The following is a 22,157-nucleotide window of genomic DNA, read 5'->3' as shown; positions in this document are numbered from 1 at the left end:
AAATGAAAAAATGTGTTCTACTTGAAGTTAGACTTTTTTGAATCAGGCTACTAATTATTTTTTTTTTTGGGGGGGGGGACCGGGGATTGAACTTGGGGCACTCAGCCACTGAGCCACATCCCCAGCCCTATTTTGTATTTTTATTTAGAGACAAGGTCTCACTAAGTTACTTAGCACTTTGTTGCGTTGCTGAGGCTGGTTTACTTGTGATCCTCCTATCTGAGCCTCCCAAGCTGCTGGAATTACAGACATGTGCCACCACGCCTGGTTAAGGATACTAATTCTTTTTTCTTTTTTTTAAAAGAAAGAGTGAGAGAGAGGGAGAGAGAGAGAGAATTTTAATATTTATTTTTTAGTATTTGGCGGACACAACATCTTTGTATGTGGTGCTGAGGATCGAACCCGGGCCGCACGCATGCCAGGCGAGCACGCTACCGCCTGAGCCGCATCCCCAGCCCCAGGATACTAATTCTTAATGATCTTTATTTTCTCTTTAGAATACTGCTACTCTCCACCAAGAATTTTAATAACAAAACATTTCCATGCAGTATTAATTTGAATTTGTTTCCTACTGTTTTTACATTCACTTTAAAGTGGTTTTCTTGGCTGGGGTTGTAGCTCAGTAGTAGAACTCTTTCCTAGCACACATAAGATCCTTAGTTCATCCCTGGGACTTCCCCGAAGTGCTTTTCAGCATTTAAAAAATGTGATCAGCAGGGTAAATTTATAGCTACTCATTAAATGTTTTTTTGAAACAGAAACTCTTGGGGTTTTTTGCATTTTTGTTTTGGTGTTGGATATTGAACCCAGGGCCTTGTGCATACCAAGCAAGCTCTCTTATTACTGATCTACATCCCCACCTCTAAGTAGAAACTCTTAAGTCCCCATCCCAGAATTGATTTCAATTTTGGAGGGCAGCGAAATATAGTAATACCACTTTCCCTTCTTCCAGGAAGCTCCTCTGACAGTGTTAGCTCATGCTGTTTTCCTGTTATCCCTTGACTCTTACAGGCATAAATAAAGAGTTACATGTAGAATGTAGCACAACACTTTATTAGATAATGGTTTATTCATGGAATTCCTGTCTAGCTGAATTATGATTTTTTTATGATTTTCAAAAAATGTCCCAGAGTTCTGTGCATGTAATATAAACTTAATGTATATTTGGTTTATTAATGCTTTCTTTTTAGTAATTATAGTATTCAGCAAAGTCCTGTTGAAAGAAAGACCAGGATAATGACTATGAAACCATACTCTTGAAGTTAGTTTGCTTTGTTAACCTTATAGTCTTTCAGCACTTAAACCATTTTTCAGTTAGAGGAAATGTACATTTTAAGCAAAAGTAATCTTGGAATCTGGGGTATTTTCAAACATAGTGCTCAACACGTGAAAGCAAACAATTCATTAATTTTTCCATTAATGTTGATGAATTTATGCTGAGGTATTTGTGTTGCATTTAGATGTTTCTAGGAACTAGAGGTCTACATTTACTAGATAGTTTAGTGGCTCCCAAAATAGTGATTTGTGTTTATTTTTCCTTTTTTATTTTAATCTGTATAATTGATTAAATATTTTTATGTTAGACTTATTTGCTTCATGGGCTGACAACTTTCTTGACAAATCTAGTTATTGATTATTAGCTCTTGATGCTATTGATCATTGACAGTTGTAACTTGCTAAAATAACTTATATGTGTGTACCAATCAGATAAGCAACTAACATTTTCATTTTATAGTGAATCCTGATCTTGATGTTATAGCCAACAGAAGAACATCTTGAAATCTTTCTTAAATGCCAAGATTTAATGTAGAGTGATTTTTAAATAACTTTATAAAGTATTGGAAAACAGTTTAGCTAGGCATAATAGTGCTCACCTATAATCCTAGTGACTCAGATGACTGAGGCCGGAGGATCTCAAATTCGAGGCCAGCCTCAGCAACTTAGGCCCTCAGTAACTTAGTGAGACCCTCTCTAAAAATATAAAAGGGTTGTGGATGTGGCTCAGGTGTAATGTGCCCCTGGATTAAATCCCCAGCATCCAAAAAAGAAAAAAAGAAAAGAAAAGCAGAATTTATAGAAGAGGTGACATGTCATTAAGAATAAAGGGGTTGGGTTGGGACTATAGCTCAGTGGCAGAGCGCTTGCCTAGAATGTTTGTGGCACTGGGTTTGATCCTCAGCACCACATTAAAAGAAACATATTAAATAAAGGCCTGCTGTCCATACACAGCTACAAAAAAGAAAAAAAAATAAACGGGTTAAGGAACTCTTCCCTGTAAAAATATACCAAGTATATTACATAAATTGTGAATGTTCTAAGTGACATACTAAATGTCAAAGAAGTTATTCACTTATATTGGTACTTAAAATACTCTTACAGAAAATAACTTAGGTATAATCACATATTTTGAATCCTTGTTGTATAACCTGAGCTACTGACATGACTGGCATAGTAAATGATAAAAATGATTGAAACCCTGGTCAAATCAGTCTTAATAAGATACTTCTGTGTAATAACATATTCTTTAAATGGTGTTTTAAATAAAATAAGGTTGACTTAATTTATAACTGTCACTGTTTAAAAAAACTCTTCTAAAATTTAACTGAATTTGAAAATAAAAGCTATAAATTTCATGTAAAAAAAGAACATTAAATGGTAGAGAAACTATATAATATTGCTAAACAGATAATCTGGATATTTTTCATTAGACAAAGCTTATTTGCTTTTGAACTTGAGGGAAACATAGTATTCTGTTTTTTAAATTTAAGGACATTATTGGTAACTTACTTTCTTTTTTATTTTAAGTTGTAGATGGACACAGTACCTTTATTTTATTTATTTGTTTTTATGTGGTGTTGAGGATTGCACCCAATGCCTCACATGTGCTAGCTAGGCAAGCGCTCTCTCTACCACTGAGCCTACACCCCCAGCCCCGGTAACTTACTTTCTCACTTTGCTTTTTTTTTTTCCCCCCCTTCTTGGAATTGGGGGTTGAACCCAGTGACCCTTTACCACTGATCTCCATCTCCATCCCTTTTTGTTTTTTTTTATCTTGAGACAGGGTCTTGCTAAGTTGCTTAAGTCCTTATTGAGTTGCAGAGACTAGCCTTGAACTTGAGATACTCTTGCCTCAATCTCCCAAGTTTCTGGTATTACAGGTGTGCATCATGGTGTTTTCTGACTTGTAACTTTCTATAAATTCATGCCTAGCATGTGGTAGTTATCAATTCTATAGAATGTATATTTGACACATCCCTATGGAACCCTAAAGATTTAATCTTCCTCACCATTACCACCACGACTAGGGATTGAACCCAGGGTCTTGTGAAAGCTAGGCAACATTCTGCCATTGAGTTACATCCTCAATCTTTTTAAAAAATTTTTGAGACAGAGACTTCCTAAGTTGCCCAGGCTGACCTCAAACTACGGATCCTCCTGCCTCAGCCTCTAGAGTAGTTGGAATTATAGGGTGTGAGTTACCACACCCTATAATTAGGATAATATTTATGTGAAAGAAAATAATAAGGATTGTAGGGAAAATAGAATTATACTCTGAAGATGGAGCAATTATCCTATTTTTTTTTCCTGAAAATATATTTTCTCTTTCACAATAAATGAAGCAGTTTATTCTCTAACAGCAAGATAATTTTGCAGTATAGTAATCTATATAAATAAAATTAATTTATGCCTTTTAGAACATCCTGTGAAAATAACCAGACTTATTTTTATATACTTGGTGATCTATTTGTGGGAGACTTTTTTTTTATTAATATTTTTAGTTGTAGTTGGACATAATCACTTTATTTTATTTGTTTTTTTATGTGGTGCTAAAGCTTATTTGCTTAGACCCCATGCTAGTAAGGGGTCTACCACTGAGCCACAACTCTAGCCCTTGGGGGAGGTATTCTGTACCTGTGTGGTGATTCTCTGAGTGAACCTGAAAGAGATAGGCATCCTACAGAGCATCTCATATTGAGATTTAAGAAATCCGTATGACTTGCTACAAGTACTAAGTTCCAGTAGAATGGCAGCTCCACTTTGTCATTCAGGAATTAAGAGCCCCTTTGATCAAAGAGACTTTCTGGAAGTCCACACATTGACTTATCTCTAGTTGCAAGAAATTGTGGAAAGTATATAGTTTTAATTGAACAAAAGAACTTGGGAAAAATTAGTAAAAAATTTCTATTACTAAGAAAGAAAGAAATAACAAGCTGCCTCACACAAGCTGTACCGTGAGCCACCGTGAGTAGCAACATGAATTTATTACATAGATTGGGAGTATCATAGAGTTAACTTCTTCCTACATAGATGAAATTTTTATTTAATAAAGTTACCTGTTAAGGCAGGAATGGGGGTAAACATCTTTAATCCCAGCTACTCTGGAGGCCAATGTGGGAGTATCGGAAGTTCCAGGCCAGCTTGGGTAACTCAGTGATATCCTATCTCAAAAAAATTTTATCTTTTAAAAAATAATATGGGGGCTGGGGATGTGGCTCAAGCGGTAACGCGCTTGCCTGGCATGCGCAGGGCGCTGGGTTCAATCCTCAGCACCACATAAAAATAAAAGATGTTGTGTCCACTGAAAACTAAAAAATAAATATTAAAAAAATGCTCTCTCTCTCCCCCCCTTCTTTAATAAATAAATAAATAAATAATAAAAATATATGGAACACCATAATCCCAGAAATTTAGGAGGCAGAAGCAAGAGGATTACACATTTGAAGTTAGCCTCAGCAATTTAGGGAAACCCTGTCTCTAAATAAAAAATAAAAAGGGCTGGGGATGTAGCTCAGTGGTAAAACGTTGCTGGATTCAATCCCCATTACCAAAAAGCAAACAAAAATATATGTGATAAGTATTCTAGTCATTTTATTTACTTATTTAATTTTGGTAACAGGGCACTTAATCACTGAGCCACATCCCCAGCTCTTTTTATTTTTTGTTTTGAGACAGTCTGGCTAAATTGTTTAGAACCTCACTAAATTACTGAGGCTGTCCTCAAACTTGTAATCCTCCTGCCTCAGTTTCTGGAGTTGCTGGGATTACAGGCATATGCCACATTGCCTAGCTAGTTATATTATTTTAATCAAATTACAGTACTCGTTTGTTTTTAATTGCTCTGTATTTTATGTCCTTTAACTTTCTGAAATATTTATTGATTTAGAAAAAATAGATAATGTTTGTTCATGATATATCAGTTGTTAGTTACAGAAGTGTATTTAGTGAAAACTTTAGTCTTCTCTAAAACTAAGTTCTCTTGTTTTTTCCTTGGTACTAGGGGTTGAACCCAAGGGTCCTTTACAACTGATGTATATCAGTTGACATAGGGTCTCACTTGCCCATCCTCCTGCAATCCTCCTTCCTTAGCCTCCCAAGATCTGAGATTTTAAGCATGCACCACCATGCCCAACCAAGCCTTTTCTTTTATCCCCATTACCTAGTGTCCTTCCTTAGTAGCAACAAGATACCTCTTTTTGAAAATATAACTTTTTATTTTATGTCCCTAGCCCTTTTTATTTATTTATTTTTTATTTTGAAATAGGGTCTTGCCAAGTTTCTGAGAATGGCCTCAAACTTGGGCTAGAGTTACAGGTATTCTCCCCCATGCCCAGCAAAGCCTTTTGAATTAAAAAAAAATAATACTAAAAAGTTTTTTTTAATTGTAGATGGACACAACATTTATTTTTAAATTTATTTTTATGTGGTGCTGAGGATTGAAACCTCACACCTGCGAGGCAATCAATCTACCACTGAACTGTAGCCCCAGCCCCAAGCCTTTTAATTTTTATTTTTATCAGAGTGATAGTTTTTATTTTTACCAGAGTGCACATAGATATTATATTAAAAAAATAGTGGGACTACACAATCAAGGGACAAATCAAGGACAGTTTAATATTACTTAGTAAAGTAGGTAAGTAGAGAAGAATTCTCAAGAAATATGCAATTCTACTCTTAGGTCTTCTTAGAAATGCTAGAGTATGACTATTGATTATAGTTACCAGGATACACACATAAGAATATTCCTTGTAGTTGTGTAGTTGTTTCTTTTAAAGACCTGAACAATAGGAAACACCTGGTTTGTTTATAAAAAGAAGAATGCTAGAAAACTATTGGACTAATGAAATTAATGATATATACAGCTACCTATGATATGGTTGGATCTCATAAACAAAAATAATCATGTGAAATAAGAAAGCTACTGTATAGACAGACAAATGACAGATCAATAGACAGATATATAATAAATAAATTCAACCATGAATAAAGTTAAAAATAAATCATTTAAGAGCTAAGTGGTAAAGGGAGATCAGTAGAAGAAAGGGACCAAGTGGTCAGAGGTGGCCAGGAAGCAGGTAAATGCTGCAGAGTGATGTTGACCAAATCATGTTGTTAAATTTTGTAAATATATAAATATGTCACAATAAATCCTGTCAATATGTAGAACTATAATGCACCAATAAAAATGTGGAAACACATAAAAAAAAATGGAAACAAGAGTCTCTGTTGCAACCCACTACAGTCTTTGCCTGGGTTCCAAAGGAGTCTACTTGAGCTACATCTCTAGCCCAGTAATAATGTATTCTTAAAATTTTTAAGATTTTAATGTTCTCCCCATGCATGCAAAAAGATAATTGGGGTATTAAATATATTATTAGCTTGATTGTGGCAATAATTTTACAATGTATACTTATATTACAAATTTTATAATTTAAATACATATAATTTATGTCTATTATACCTTTAATAAAACTGGTGACAATATAATTCATTTGCTCTTGTCCGTTGAGTAGTCTTAGTAAAGCTCATTTAGTAGACAAGCAGTTTTGAACTTAGAGAATTACTGTATATGTTAGAAAAGCATCTTATCCTGAAGTTCATGCTTTATAAGTGACCCAGAAGACTGACATGAAATTTTATTCTCTTTACTGTTATTATAATTTTATAGGGCTGGGGATGTGGCTCAAGCGGTAGTGCGCTCGCCTGGCATGCGTGTGGCCCAGGTTCAATCCTCAGCACCACATACAAACAAAGAAGTTGTGTCTGCCGAAAACTAAAAAATAAATATTAAAAATTCTCTCTCTCTCTTCCCCTCTCTCTCTCACTATTTAAAAAAAATAATTTTATGTGCTTTTTACAAGGTTATTGGTTGCTTTTTAAAACTAAAACAAAAACAAAACATGCACGTTTAGCATTCTGTATCCAAAATGGTTGGGACCAGAGTGTTTCAAGTTTAGGATTTTTTTTTTTTTGGAATATTTGCATAGATTTTACTTGTTGCATACCTAAGCCAAAAATCTGATACCCTAAATCTCTCAAATCTGAAACTTGTTGAGTATGCTCATTAGCTTCCCATTTTAAATAGGAATATTGGATGAGTCACTGAATTCTCAAAAGCTTAATGACACTTGGAGTATCAAAATCCATTTGACTGCTTTTCCTAATACTGAGATTGATCTTACATACAAATGGTAGATCTGTAATCATAATTGATATTTTTTAAACTTTTAATGGTTTTATGAATCTAGGAACTGATCATAACAACAAGATAATTAAATATTTGTTATGTGTTGCTGGATGGAGCTATATATAGCACCAACTGGGCAATCAGTATCTTTGCCAAAAAAAAAAAAAGTAATTTATATTTCGTTAGTTTTCTTGGTTTACCTACTATTTCATAGAAATTTCAGAGGACAGAAGATATACTCATCAAAATGCAGACTTTGATAAACTCCAGAGTTTCTTGGTTTCTTCAGCAAGAAAATTGCAAAGAAAAAATTTACATGTCAAATTAGGAATAAGCTTTATAGCAATTAAAAAAAAAAGCATAGAATAAGCCATATATGGTGGTGCACGTCTGTAATGGCAGTGACTCAGGAGGCTAAAGTGTGAGAACGATTCCAAGTTCAATATCAGTCTTGACAACTTAGTGAAACCCTACCTCAAAATAAAAAATTAAAAGGGCTTGGGATGTAGCTCAATGATGGAGTGCCTTAGGCTCAATCCACAATATTGACCAAAAAAAAAAAAAAAAAATCTACAAAGTAAAAGTTATTGATGAGACATTCCCAGAAAAATCATTTCTTTGTTAAGAAATTTAGATCCTTCTAAATTTGCTTTGAGAAAATTGGATTTGATAGAATATTTCCAAAGAATAGTAGAGAAAAATATTTACGTGGACAAAAACTGATGGTTCTAATCTTAATTAAAAATTTTAAAAAGTATTGATCCTCATGAAAATTATGCAAAATGAAATTTGAAATCATCAATTTGATTCTGTTGACTGTTAATCAGTTAAAAGGGTATAATAGATGCTAAGTGAGGTTAGCCAATCCCAAAAAAACAAATGCCAAATGTTTTCTCTGATATAACGAGGCTGATTCATAGTGGGGTAGGGAGCGGGAGCATGGGAGGAACAGACAAACTCTAGATAAGGCAGAGGTGTGGGAGGGTAAGGGAGGGGGCATTAGGTTAGAAATGAGGGTGGAATGTGATGGACATCATTATCCAAAGTACATGTATGAAGATATGAATTGTTGTGAATATACTTTATATACAACCAGAGATATGAAAAATGTGTGCTCTATATATGTAATATATATGTGTATGCTGTCATACATAAAAAAATTAATAAAAAATTTTTAAGAAAAAAAATTAAGGTATAATAGAGTTTCTTCAGAAAAATATTTTCTGAAGCAAAAGTCATGAACTCATCAATGCTGATTTAATTCTTACTAAGTAACAAAGTTCGAGTCAAGATCTACCTTTTGGCCTCTGTCTTGGGACAGCATTTTCACACAGGGGTTGCTCCTTAGTCTAGGTCCTGAAATGAGAAGATGTGGTATGTTGCCTCAACAAATGTGTCATGGAATGTAACTAAGGCTCAGGAAATTAAGCAGTTTGCTTTAGACCACGCAGCTAGTATGTTAATAAAGCCTAGTTTCAAACTCAAGTCTTTCTGATTCCAAAAGTCATGTGATATAAGATAGTATGCATCACTTTCTGCTTCCCCCAGGGAGCAGTGGGATAACCCTGTGTCCTGTATCCAAAAATGGAAGAAGGACCAGGTCCAAAGAGTAGTAGTTGAAACATGATAAAACCTTTTTCTAGACTATGGAGACCTGTAAACATCTCTGCCCTTTTTGACCTCTTAATTATAAGGCAAAAGGTTGGTTTTGTATATTGTAGTATAAATCTTTCTCATTGAAAGTGTAGACTGACTTCCCTCTGTTCTGAAGTAATCATATTATTTTCTGGCATGACATCATTTGTCTGAAAGAAGGCTAGTGAGATTATTACCACCAGATCATTACCATCATTGCATAAAATTAAGAGCAGGCCTAATATGTCTGGATGTTTATGGCTACTAAATATTTAAGAAAACACTTTAGTTTTTAATAACTAAACAAAATTATTAAAAGGGATTTTTAAAGAGTTTTTTTTAAAAAATTATAATAGTTACCATTATTAAGTGCTTTAAAAAACATATCTTAATATCCTTGCTATCCTGTGCATATACCCTCTCCTTAATCCTAAAATAACTTTTAAGTTTTTGTAGGATAACATGGCTCCTAAGTGTAATGTGCTGTCACTTGTAAGGTAAACATTGCTTTAAAATATTTTTGAGGGGTGGGGGGGGAAGAAATACACATTAGATGCATACTGATTCTGGAACATTAATAAAAGGGAAAAAATAAGTACATCATATTTTCTTAGATCTCATTTATCATACTGGGTGATTTTGTTTTAAAAAAAGGTGTGTGTGTGTGTTTGTATTTAGTTGTTGACGGACCTTTATTTTATTTATTTATTTATATATATATGGTGCTGAGGATCAAACCCAGTGCCTCATACATGCTAGTCAAGTGCTCTGCCACTGAGCCACAACTCTAGCCCCAAACTGGGTGATTTTTAACAAATTATTGTTGGTATATTTTGGGAGTGAAAGAGAGGTACCAACTATAGTGTCATAACATTCCAACCAGATTTATTGCAGACGTAATATTGTGTATTCTACAAATACTTAGAAAACTGAAAGTCATACCTTACCCAAAATTTCATTATTTTTATCCTCACTAACTTTACTGTTAATGGTCAAAATGAGGGTACTGGATTATGAATTTACAGGGGAGGGGGAGAGACACCAAAGACACACTGTTTATAAATTAATATTGTGATCTAGTAAAATTTCTAAGTTTGATCTTCACCAGATTTCATCAAAATGACATATATTTTATTGATGATGTCTTTCATGTAATCGTATAGAGGTCAATCAGAAATGAACATACAGATGTGTGCAGTGGCACATGCCTGCGATCCCAGCTACTCAATAGACTGAGGCATAGGATCGCAAGTTTGGGACTGTCCTGGATAATATAGTGAAACCCTGTTGCCTCGTTTTGAATCCTGACTTTGCCACTTTTTTTTTTTTTTTTTAAGAGAGAGAGAGAGAGAATTTTAATATTTATTTTTTAGTTTTTGGTGGACACAACATCTTCGTTTGTATGTGGTGCTGAGGATCAAACCCGGGCAGCACGCATGCCAGGCGAGCGCGCTACTGCTTGAGCCACATCCCCAGCCCCTGACTTTTGATGTATGACTTTGGACAAGGACTGAAGTTTCCCCATCCAAAAAAAATGGACATCTGTTTTATGTGTACTTGTGTTTTGCTTTGCAACTTGTCATATGAGGTCAGGTTTGGAATTTTCCTTGTATCTGAACTTAAGGAGTTTATACATTTTGGAGTATATTTGATTTCAGATTTTCAGATTAGGGATGCTCAACCTGTTCTATGCATGAATTATCACACTGTACCATTTAATGATATATTAAATAGCATTTATCTATAGTATACAATAGTATACTTCTGATTCCTTCCATCTTCTCTTTTACTGTTTTCATGTATTTTACACAATACTGTGAACAGATGGGGGTTGTAGCTCAGTGGTGGATCGCTTGCCTAGCTCTTGTGAGACATTGGGTTCCATCCCCAGCACTACATATAAACAAACAAATAAGTAAACAAATAGATAAAAGTATTTTGTCCATCTATAACTAAAAGTTTTTTAAAAAAATATACTCTAAACACACATTTTAGGCAACCAGTTATCTTTCAGAGCAATTAAAAGTTAAGATATTAATCTTATAACCTTTTTTTTTTAATGTAAGTACATGTATCTGTAGCATCTTATATCCTTCAGCCTGAGTACTTTGTTTTATCTTTTTATGTAGTACAGTTTTATTGGTATTGACTTCTGTCTTGTTTCCCTAAAAAAGTCTATGATTTCTTCCTTCTTTTTTCCTTTTCTTTCTTTCATGCTGGGAGTTGATGAAATACTCTACCACTGAACTACATCCCAACCCTTTCCTTTCTTTTTTACCAATATTTTACCAGGTGTAGCATCTATGTTGAATTTTTATCATTTTTCATGCTCTAAATATGTCACTTTGATGACTTCTGGCTCATGTAGCTTTTTTTTTTTTTTAGTAGCTGATGGGCCTTTATTTATTTACTTACATGTGCTGAGGAGGATCCAACCCAGTGCCTCACATGCTAGGCAAGCGCTCTACCACTGAGCCACAACCCCAGCCCCTCATGTAGCTTTTGATGAGAAATCTGCTGTGAATCTTTTTCTCAATGAAATTTTTTTTCCCTCTTCACTGCTTTGAAGATTTTGTCTTTGGTTTTGAGTAATTTGAATATGATTTGCCTAGCTGACTTCAGAGGTTAAAGGTATAATGTACTTGCCTGTTTCTGAGCTGCTTCTATGTGATTTTATGTCTTTCTTAGATTTATAAAATTGTCAACCTTTATTTCTTCATATATTCTACCCTATTCTCTTTCTCTTCTAGAATTTCAGTTACATATATAATATGTTATTGATATTGTCCCATAGGTTTTGGTTTTTTGCCTTATGCACACTTTCTTTTCCCTTTGTGTTACATTTTGGATGGATAATCTCTTATTGAGTTTGCTTTTGAGCCATTTTTCAATTTTTTTACTGTGTTTTTTTCTCCCCTTGCTTTTTGGTGTGAGACACACACACACACATACACACAAACAATTTTTTTTTGGGGGGGGGTGTGCTAGGGCTTGATCCCAGAGCCTTGTATATGTGAGGCAAGCAGTCTACCAACTGAGCTATATCCTCAGCCCTACAATTTATTTTTGAAAGAAGGGAGCTTTGCATAGGACCTAAAGACTGAGCTAAAGTAGTATTTATGTCTTTAGTGTGTGAAGTTGAATCAGTCTAGTCTGCAATTTGAACTGTGATGGTCTTATTGTTAACTTCCATTACAGACTTTAAAATTCCAGTCTAGGTATACCTTTTTTTTTTTTTTTTAAAGGTTTGGGGGCTCCTTGCCAAATAATTTTTCCAATATCTTCTCAACTCTTGACTTCTGATCTTCTCATTGTTACTGTACTCTAGAAAAATATTCTGTCTGCACTCTGCCTTCTCCTCTAGGTATATTTTGTTATTTCCTTAGTGTTTACCAACACAATGGTAGAAGCAGGGAGTACTGGGTAGGGGGACATTCTCTGTTGCTGTATTTCCATCTCAGATTTAGGCAGGCTTCATGTCCTTGACATGTTTTCCTCTTCTAGTCCCAAGGATAAAAGATTTTTGTGTTACCTACTTCCAACCTAATTCCACCTGTGGGTATGAAATAAAATAGTTTATCAACAAAATTTTATTTTGCTCTTTTATTTTTTGAAGGTCCAGTCTTATTTATTTGTTACTTTTAAAATTCTTATTTCTGATTGGATTTAAGTAGAAGCTCTCAGAGAAGACAGCCTGCATCTCTTGGTGATGTGTTCTTGACATTTTTCTTTGGCTTCTTTCATTTTCTTGGCCAAAAGTTTGACATATTCTTATTTTTCTTAGTTTGTTGTTTCTTGAGAGCAATATGCTAGTGCTTGTGTTGCAGGACATGTGGAGTAATGAGACACTGAATCTTCCATGTTTTGTTTGAGTTTTTTACCTTTTTTACATAGGGGTTTTCTGACAACATGTTGACAGACATCATTATCTTTAGAGAGATAGAAAACTTCGCAGAATCTGCTAGTTCTTTGGGATTTAGGCAGTGAGGATCAGTAGTACCCTATCCATTAAGTCTGTTCTTTTTTTTTTTTTTTTTTTTACAATAACCAAATTGAGAACACTCAGATTGGTATCCACAACACAACGCCAAACAGATTTGTACTTTCTTTCTACAGTATCCCTTGGTGTATAACAGAAATGCCCCTTAACTCTGTAGCAGGCGAACTTTGCTTATCATTCCCGCCACCAATTCAGACCACATAACTCTTCCATTCTTCACTCAGCATCAGCAGCAACTTTCATGTAAAAAGTATGAAGTTTGTGTTCATCTTCTACTACAGTGAGTTTCTGGCAGCCAGTGGCTAGGAAGGGGATTTTAGCTTTATCTTGATTTTAGCTTTATCTTGGTGCAGCAGGTTGCCTACAAGGTCCTGCGAAAAAGAACCATTTTGTTGTTCTTTTTTTTTTTTTTTTAAGTTGTATATGAATTCAATGCCTTTGTTGTTTTTATGTGGTGCTAGGATCGAACCTAGTGCCTCACACTTGCAAGGCAAGTGCTCTACCACTGAGCTACAACTCCAGCCCCCATTTTGTTCTTTAATATATATATGCATGGTAGATTGCTCCTTGGTCCTGTGTTCAATCCTCAGTATCACCCCAGCAAAAACAAAAACAATAAATGTATGTGTGTAGCATTTATTTTTATTTATTTTATTTTTTAATTCTGATTTGTTATATATGACAACGGAATGCATTACAATTCACATTACATATGTAGAGCACAAGTTTTCATATCTCTGGTTGTATACAAAGTATATTCACACCATTCGTGTCTTCATACATGTACTTTGGATATTCATGTCCATCACATTCCACCATCATTTCTAACCCCATGCCCCCTCCTTCCCCTCCCACCCCTTTGCCCTATCTAGAGTTTGTCTGTTCCTCCCATGCTCCCCCTCCCTACCCCACTATGAAACAGCTTAATGATGGTTGTTTTAATGAATCATAGTAATAGCCATTATTTATCAGGTGGTTAGTATGTGCCCAATACTGTTAAAACACTTCATGAACTAGTTTTCTTTTTAAAGTCATGTTTGTTGAGATATAATTTATATATGGTACAATTACCCCATTTAGTTTTAGTTATATGAATTTTGATAACACAAATCTAAAAATGACAACATATATATGGATATATATATAGTACTACCAACAAGATACAGAATGTTACCTTATTCTCCTCTACTTCTTTTTTTTTTAACTAATAGAAAATTTAATTTTAACATATTTTCATTTAACCCAATGGATTACCAACATAATTTGCGAAGAAAATAATTATTAGTAAGATAGTTCATATTCATATTCTTTGTTCTAGTAATTCTTTAGACTCTAATGTCTATTTAACACATAACACACCTCAATTCAGACTAGACCACATTTCAAATACTCAGTGGCCTCTTGTAACCAGTGGCTGCCATATTGGCTCCTTTCTCCATCTTTTACCTTTTGATGAGACATATACTGTAGGCTACATGATAAGTCCCCTTGTTATGTAGTTTCTTGTTGAGTTCATCAGAAAGGAACACCAAAGAGATGTACTTGGAATATACAAGAATAGAGCAAGGTGTTTTATTCCTCCCTATAAGACTCTGTTAAACTGTGAGTTGGTTTCTACATGCCTTTGGTGGGAATAACTTCAGTTAGGTCACCTTCTCCTACAAGTTTTTCATAATGGCTCTATCTTACTTCACCTCCTACCTCTCCAAGTTTATGGAAGGAAAGGTGCTTCACAAAATTTGTTAGTTTCCCTCAACCTTGCTCTTACCTTTATAAATACCTTATTAAACTATTATTACTCTGATATATCTTTTTCATCCTTGAATCTTGAATAATGGATTTTAAATTATAAGAGTAAAATATACCTCATCTCATATCACAGGCAATGTAATACACAGAAAATAGAGATAAAACTTTTAAAGAACATATTTGTGTAACTTAGTGAATAGAAAAAAAAAATACAAAATAAACAAAAACCTGAAAAATTAGATGATATTGTAGTTAAAATTTTTATGTGTAAAAGTTTATCAAAAAGAGTTGAGGGCTGGAGATGTGGCTCAGCGGTAGCACGCTCGCCTGGCATGCGTGCGGCCCGGGTTCGATCCTCAGCACCACATACCAACAAAGATGTTGTGTCCGCCGAGAACTAAAAAAAAAATAAATATTAAAAAATTCTCTCTCTCTCTCTCTCTCTCTCTCTCTCTCTCTCTCTCTCTCTCTCCTCTCTCACTCTCTCTTTAAAAAAAAAAGAGTTGAAAGAGACATGAATTGTATGACAGGTCATTTTTGTTTATTTTTGATATTAAGCTTGATTTCTTGATTTCTCCTTTGGTTGGCTTTCCCTTTATTGTAGTTCTTCCCTTTGCAGATTTTCATTGTTGTTTTTCATTTCCTCCTCATGGTATATTTTGCCAAGAATATTCTGCAGTGCAGGATTTCTTGCTGTAAATTCTTTTAGCTTTTGTTTATCATGGAAGGTTTTTATTTCATTATCAAATTTGAAGCTTAATTTTGCTGGATATTAGATTCCTGGTTGACATCCATTATCTTTTAGAGCTTGGTGTATGTTGTTCCAGGATCTCCTAGCTTTGGGTGTCTGGGTTGAATTAGAGAATGACTTTCTTCCAATGTAAATAATGTAAGTTTTACCAGGATTGAAGGAAGTTCTTTAATTGCACAAAATCCTTTTCACATTATCGAAGCTATTGAACAAAGACCTTCTTAGATAAGTACTCCAGAAGGAAAGAATAAATATTCAGTTGTGTGAACCTATAATATATTTACTTTAAAGTGATGATTATATTCTTGACTGAGCGCAATAACAAGGTGCAAAAGAGGGTGAAACTTAACATTATATCACTAAATAACATTATTTCACTAAACTTAACATTATTTCACAAGAACCTTGTTTTGAGGTGGAGAAAAGATTTATTAAAGGTGATAACCAGGGGGCTGGGGATGTGGCTCAAGCAGTAGCGCGCTCGCCTGGCATGCGTGCGGCCCGGGTTTGATCCTCAGCACCACATACCAACAAAGATGTTGTGTCCGCCAAAAACTAAAAAATAAATATTAAAAAAAAAAAAAAAGGTGATAACCACCTCAAATTCTTCCATAACTAAAACATGCCCTCAAGTTGGTGTTATCATTTTCTTCTAGGTGATTTACTGTTCTTTTGGTGGAACATCCAAAGGGCTACACTTCAATAACTTAATAGTTGGACTTGTCCTCCTTACAAGAGGCAGAGATGAAGAGAAAGCAAAATGTAAGTACTTTTATTATCTCAAAATGATAATAATAATACACATGTGCACAGTAATTTACCTCAGAATTCTGACAGGCAAAAGGTTTGAAATATTTCTTCAGAGATACACAAGTAGCCACTAACCACTTAGAAAACTCTGAACATAATTAGTCATTAGAGAAATGTAAACTGGAATCACAAAGAGATACTACTCTAGGGTGGCTAAAATAAAATTTAAAAGATAACAATAAGTATTGACAAGGTTATGGACAAATTGTAACTCTCATATATTGCTGGTGGCAGTGTAAAATATTGTAGCCACCTTTGAAATTAGCTTGGCAGTTCTAATAAGTATTATGTTACCAAATGACCCAGAAATCTTACTTATAAATATATACCCAAGAAAATATAACATGTGGTCTCAAAAAATACAAAAACATACACACATGTTCATAGTAGCATTGTTGATTATGATTATAATATAGAAACAATCCTACTATCATCTGTTGATGAATGGATAAATAAGATTTGTTATTTCTACACAATTTAATATTAATCTTCAATAAAGGGAAATAAACTTCTGATTCATGCTATGACATGGATAAACCTTAAAAACATTTATTGAGTAATAAATGCTAGTTATAATATGCCACATTATGGTCCCATTTATATTAAATTTCTAGCTTAGACAAATCTCTAGTGGCAGAATATATTAGAGATTGCCAGGGCTTGGAGGGTGGGGGAATGAGAGTGGGTTGCTACTGGGTAATAGGTTTATTTTCAGGTTATAGAAAATATTCTGGAATTAATGGTGATTTTTTTTTAAATATCTTTATTTTTATGTGGTGCTGAGGATTGAACCCAGGGCGCTCTACTGCTAAGCTATAACCCCAGCCCCATGTGGTGATTTTTATACAATCTTGTGAATATAGTAAAAACCATTGTATACTTTATAAAGGTGAATTTCATAGGGTATGAATTATGTATTTGTAAAGCTGTGATTTTTTAAATACCTCTATTTCATTTATTTATTTTTATGTGGTGCTGAGGATTGCCGCAGATGTGAGGCAAGCGCTCTACTGCTGAGCCACGACCCCAGCCCCAAAAGCTATGATTTTAAAAGCATTGTAATGACACAGAAGTAATAGTCTAATCTTTGCTTACTTCATCAACCAAAAATGCACTTAATAATGTCTTATGCTTAATAATTAAAAGTTCACTTAATAATTCTTGCTACAAGTTTTAATTATTTTAATGGTTTTATTTATAATTTCAGGAATTAATTTTATTTAGATGAATTATCTAAGCTTAGAAGATGTTAGCACCTTTAAATTCTACTAAGAAGGGAAATTCTATTACGAGAGGGCATCATTTATACCCACCCCCAAATATGAAAGGGGTTATAGTTGATTATTGTTTATTTGTATTTCCTGGGGTTTGGATTTATTTACTTATTTTAAAATTTCATTCATTTAATTATTTATAAAGTCTTCTGTGCACTGCTTCTTTTCTTTGACTACCCCAGAGACAAATCTGGTTATTAAAATCATTTAGAGCAATGTAAATTTCATTGATGATTTCTCTGGGGAAGTATAGAACGCTGTTTATATAAATAGAATGTAACATTTTGCTCCTCGTTTTGATTAGGTTTTAATCCTTGGTCACTGGATACTGCAGTTTTCTCTCTTTTTCCTCCCTTTTTACTCTACCTGCCTACGTTCTGTACCCAAATTTCAAATGTTGAGATCCTAACCCCCAAGGTAATGTTATTAGGAGGTAGAGCCTTTGGGAGGTAATTAGGTCATGAAGCTAATCGTAAGTGCCTCATTCATTGAATGAGATTAAGTGCCATTATAAAAGAAGCCTAGACCTCTTGCTTCCTCCCCCAAGTAAGAATACAGTGAGAAGATGACATCTGTGAACCAGGAAATAGTTCTTCAACAAACACCAAATTTGTTCACTCTTTGATCTAGAACTGTTTAGATTCCAGAACTGAGAGAATTAAATATTTGTTCTTTATAAACCCTCCAGTTTATGGTAGTTTCTTATAGCAGTTCAAACAGATTAAGACACTGCCCTTAGCCTGGTTCTTCTAAATCTCTTATCCTTTTTCTTGCTTCTGAATCTAGGCTGTTCTTTTCAATTTTTTTAAACATTTTTATTGAAGTATAATTGACATATGACAAAATACACTTAAATAAAATGTACATTTTAATCTGTTTGGCACATATATATGCCCACTGATTATTTTACCATAATCAAGGTAATGAACATTAAGTTGATTTATGTGTTGGGATATAACTATGATCCTGTTTTTCCTTTTACCAGGCATAATGGAGCACACCTGAAGTCCCAGCAATTTAGGAGGTTTAGGCAGGTGTATCACAAGTTCAAGGCCAGTCTCAGCAACTTAGCAAGAACCTGTCTCAAAATAAAAGAGGATAGGATGTAGCTCAGTGATAGCGTATTTGTGGGTTCAATCCTTAGCACTCCCCAAACAGATAAATAATAACAAAAACCCAATACAGAACACAAACTGTCTCTAGGCTGCAGTAATTGAAAGAAAAAATTTTGAGTCAGATGTGGTGGCATACCTATAATTCCAGTTACTTGGGAAGCTGGGGGCAGGAAGATTGGAAGTTTAAGTCCAGGCAATTTAGGGGAGATAAAAGTGTTGGCAAAAAAAAAAAAAAAAGGCTAAGGCTCTAAGGCTCTATCTCAGTGATGAGAGCCCCTGGCTTCAAACCCCAGGACTGCAGTCAATCAACAATTACCAGTTTTTAAAATAAAAATTTGATGGTCATAAGCATGAATATATTTATTTTTATTTTTTGGTGCTGGGGATTGAACCCAGGACCTCATTCATGCTAATAAATAAATGATGTACCATTGAAGTACTCCCCAGCTCACATAGGCATACATTTTTAAAGTTTCCCCATTTTTATTATGAGTGTTAATAGTTTTTTAGGGCTGCCATATTTTTTTGTCTACAGCATTTTTTATTTGTTCTTTTTAAATATATACATGACAGTAGACTGTATTTTTTGAACATTTATTTTTTAGTTATAGGTGGACACAATATTTTAATTTTATTTTTATATGGTGCTGAGGATCAAACCCAGTGTGTCATGAATGCTAGGTGAGTGCTCTACCTCTGAGCCATAACCACAGTCTCAGTAGAGTGTATTTTGATATATAATGGAGTATAACTTTGCATTCTTGTGGTTGTACATGATGTAGAGTTACACTGGTCATGTATTCACATATGAACATAGGAAAGTTGTGTCTGCTTCATTCTTTCTTCCTATTTCCATCGCCCCACTTCATTTCCCTTTGTTTAATCCAATAAACTTCTGTTCTTTCCTCCCCCTCTATAGCTGCCTTATAACAAAGCAGCACAGATCTGTGGCTTAAGACAACGGGTGTTAATTCTCTTATAGTTCTGATGGCTCTAAATCTAAAATTGAAGTTTCAGCTGGACCATCCATGCTTCCTCTGAAACATATATGGGAAAATCTTTTCTTCCTGCCTATATCAATATTTGGTATAGCCCTTGACTAATACCTGCAGCTTTCCAGTCTCTTGTCTCTCTCATCATGTGTGTATGTCTTTTCTTCCTATTATAAAGACACCAGTCATATAAGATTGAGTCCCACCCTAACTACCTCATCTTAATTTAATTATATCTGCAAAGATCTAGTTCCAAATAAGGTTACATTCATAATTAAAATCTATCCTGTGTGTTTTGTTCCTTCAACCAACTGTGGGAAAAATATTGTATTTGTATTAAACGTGTACAAACTTCTTTCTTGTCATTTCTTTATTTATATGTACATGTTGTATTAGTTATTATAAGTAATAGAGATAATTTAAAGTATAGGGACATGATATGCAGAGGTTGTATATACGTACTATATCATTTTAAAGGGACTTGAATGGATTTTAATATCCTTTGGGTTCCTGGAACCAGTCCCACGTGGATATAAAGGGGCAACTGTACTTGAAGATTAGGACTTCAGGATCTTTTACAAGATACAGTTCAACCTATAACAGCAATGTTTCAATCATATATATATATATCATATACTTTAACCTAGATTTATACAATACATTGTTATCCCAGTTTTGGATTTTTTTTAATATTTATTTTTTAGTTGTAGTTAGATACAATACCTTTGTTTTATTTATTTATTTTTATGTGGTGTTGAGGATTGAACCCAGGGACTCACACACACTAGGCAAGAGCTCTACCATTGAGCCACAACCCCAGCCCCCAGATTTTGGATAGAATATTAGACTGAGATGAAGCTTTCTAAGTATTTCTGAATGATTACATTCTTACCCTTCAGAGAGATTATCCCTCTCATGAATTTGGTGATCATTCATTCTTTATGCATGGCCTTATATTTTATGTTTTTTTTCCTTAAATGTATTTTCAACTGTTCTGTAGGTCCTAAATATTTTAATAAATCAATAGATTATTTTATAGTTTGCTTTTTCTCTGAATATTTTAAAATATCCATCTTGAAGAACTTAGTTTCTCTTAAATGCTAAATGATATTTCTTTTTGTGTCCTTATATATCTCAGCTTCCTTTTTTAAAAATCTTTTTTTAGATGTTGATGGACCTTTATTTTATTCATTTATTGATACGTGGTGCTGAGAATCAAATCCAGTGCCTCATGTGTGCTAGGCAAGAGCTCAACCATTGAGCCACAACCCCAGCTCTCTCAACTTCCTTTTTATCTTGTTAACAAACATTTATCTTTTTTCCAACTTTTAGTGAACATCTTGTATTTTATGCACAGGAATCAGAGTTTCTGAAGGATTGAAGTGAAATTACATGCAAGTGGAGTCTTTAGCATACATCTTCATCTTTACTAGATTTGGGCAAATTACTCTCTATGGTTGTTGCATTTATTTATACTCCCATTTACGTTGTATGAGACCCTTTTTCTTTCAGCCTTTGCTAACATGTGGTATTGTCAAACAGACATTTTTGCAGATTTGGTTTGGTGTTTTCTTGTTTTTGCAGTACTGAGGATTGATCCCAGTGTTTCACACATACTAGGCAAGTGTTCTTCCACTGAGCTACATTCTCATCCCAAATTTCATATCTTTGAAAGATACCACATTGCCATTTTGTATTGCTCTTATTTTGGGGGAATAAGTTAATTTGTATTTAGAAAGTCTCAGCTCTAATAATCACTCAGTTATTTCTTTTCTCTCCCTACTTCTACCTGGGGGTATATTTGTTCTATTTAAGAATAACTTATTTTATCTTTTTTTTCTCCTAGACATTTTTAGTCTCTTTTCAAGTGAATCTGGGAGCTATGTTGTACGGGAAGAAATGGAAAGAATGCTCCATGCGGTCGATGGTAAAGTTCCAGAAACACTCAGGAAGTGTTTCTCAGAGGTATATTTAAAGATGTACATTTCATCCCTTCTTGGTGTCGAATTGTTAACTCTTAGTTGTGTAATATCTCTATTCATGATGAATACATGTTTATGTTCAGAATATTCTTGGTGTTTTTAAAACATTTTTTATTTGTTCTTTTTAGTTGTACATGACAGTAGAATGTATTTGGCATATCATACATATATGGAGTATAACTTCCCATTTTTATGGTTGTACATGATGTGGATGGAGTTACACTGGTTATGTATTCATATATGAACATAAGAAAGTTATGTCTGATTCATTCTGCTGTCTTTCCCATTCCCTCCCCCTCCCCCCACACACTCCCTCTTGTCCAATCTAGTAAACCTCCACTTCCTCCCCCCAATCTATTGTGAGTCCGAATCTGCGTAATAGGA

General features: G+C 34.3%; 1 protein-coding gene across 1 annotated transcript in view; it reads left to right on the top strand.

Moving 5' to 3' along the window:
- Positions 1 to 22,157, top strand: part of Usp32 (ubiquitin specific peptidase 32) — a 171,482-nt gene that overhangs the window by 54,714 nt on the left and 94,611 nt on the right. Inside the window, exons 3-4 of the mRNA XM_026398002.2 lie at positions 16,257 to 16,362; positions 21,638 to 21,756. Coding sequence (XP_026253787.1) covers positions 16,257 to 16,362; positions 21,638 to 21,756 — 225 coding nt within the window. The remainder of the gene's footprint in view (positions 1 to 16,256; positions 16,363 to 21,637; positions 21,757 to 22,157) is intronic.

The sequence above is a fragment of the Urocitellus parryii genome, chromosome 7, assembly GCF_045843805.1.
Source record: "Urocitellus parryii isolate mUroPar1 chromosome 7, mUroPar1.hap1, whole genome shotgun sequence".
NCBI lineage: Eukaryota > Metazoa > Chordata > Mammalia > Rodentia > Sciuridae > Urocitellus > Urocitellus parryii.
Note: the sequence above shows the minus strand (reverse complement) of the source record. Positions and strands in the feature narration are given on the sequence as shown.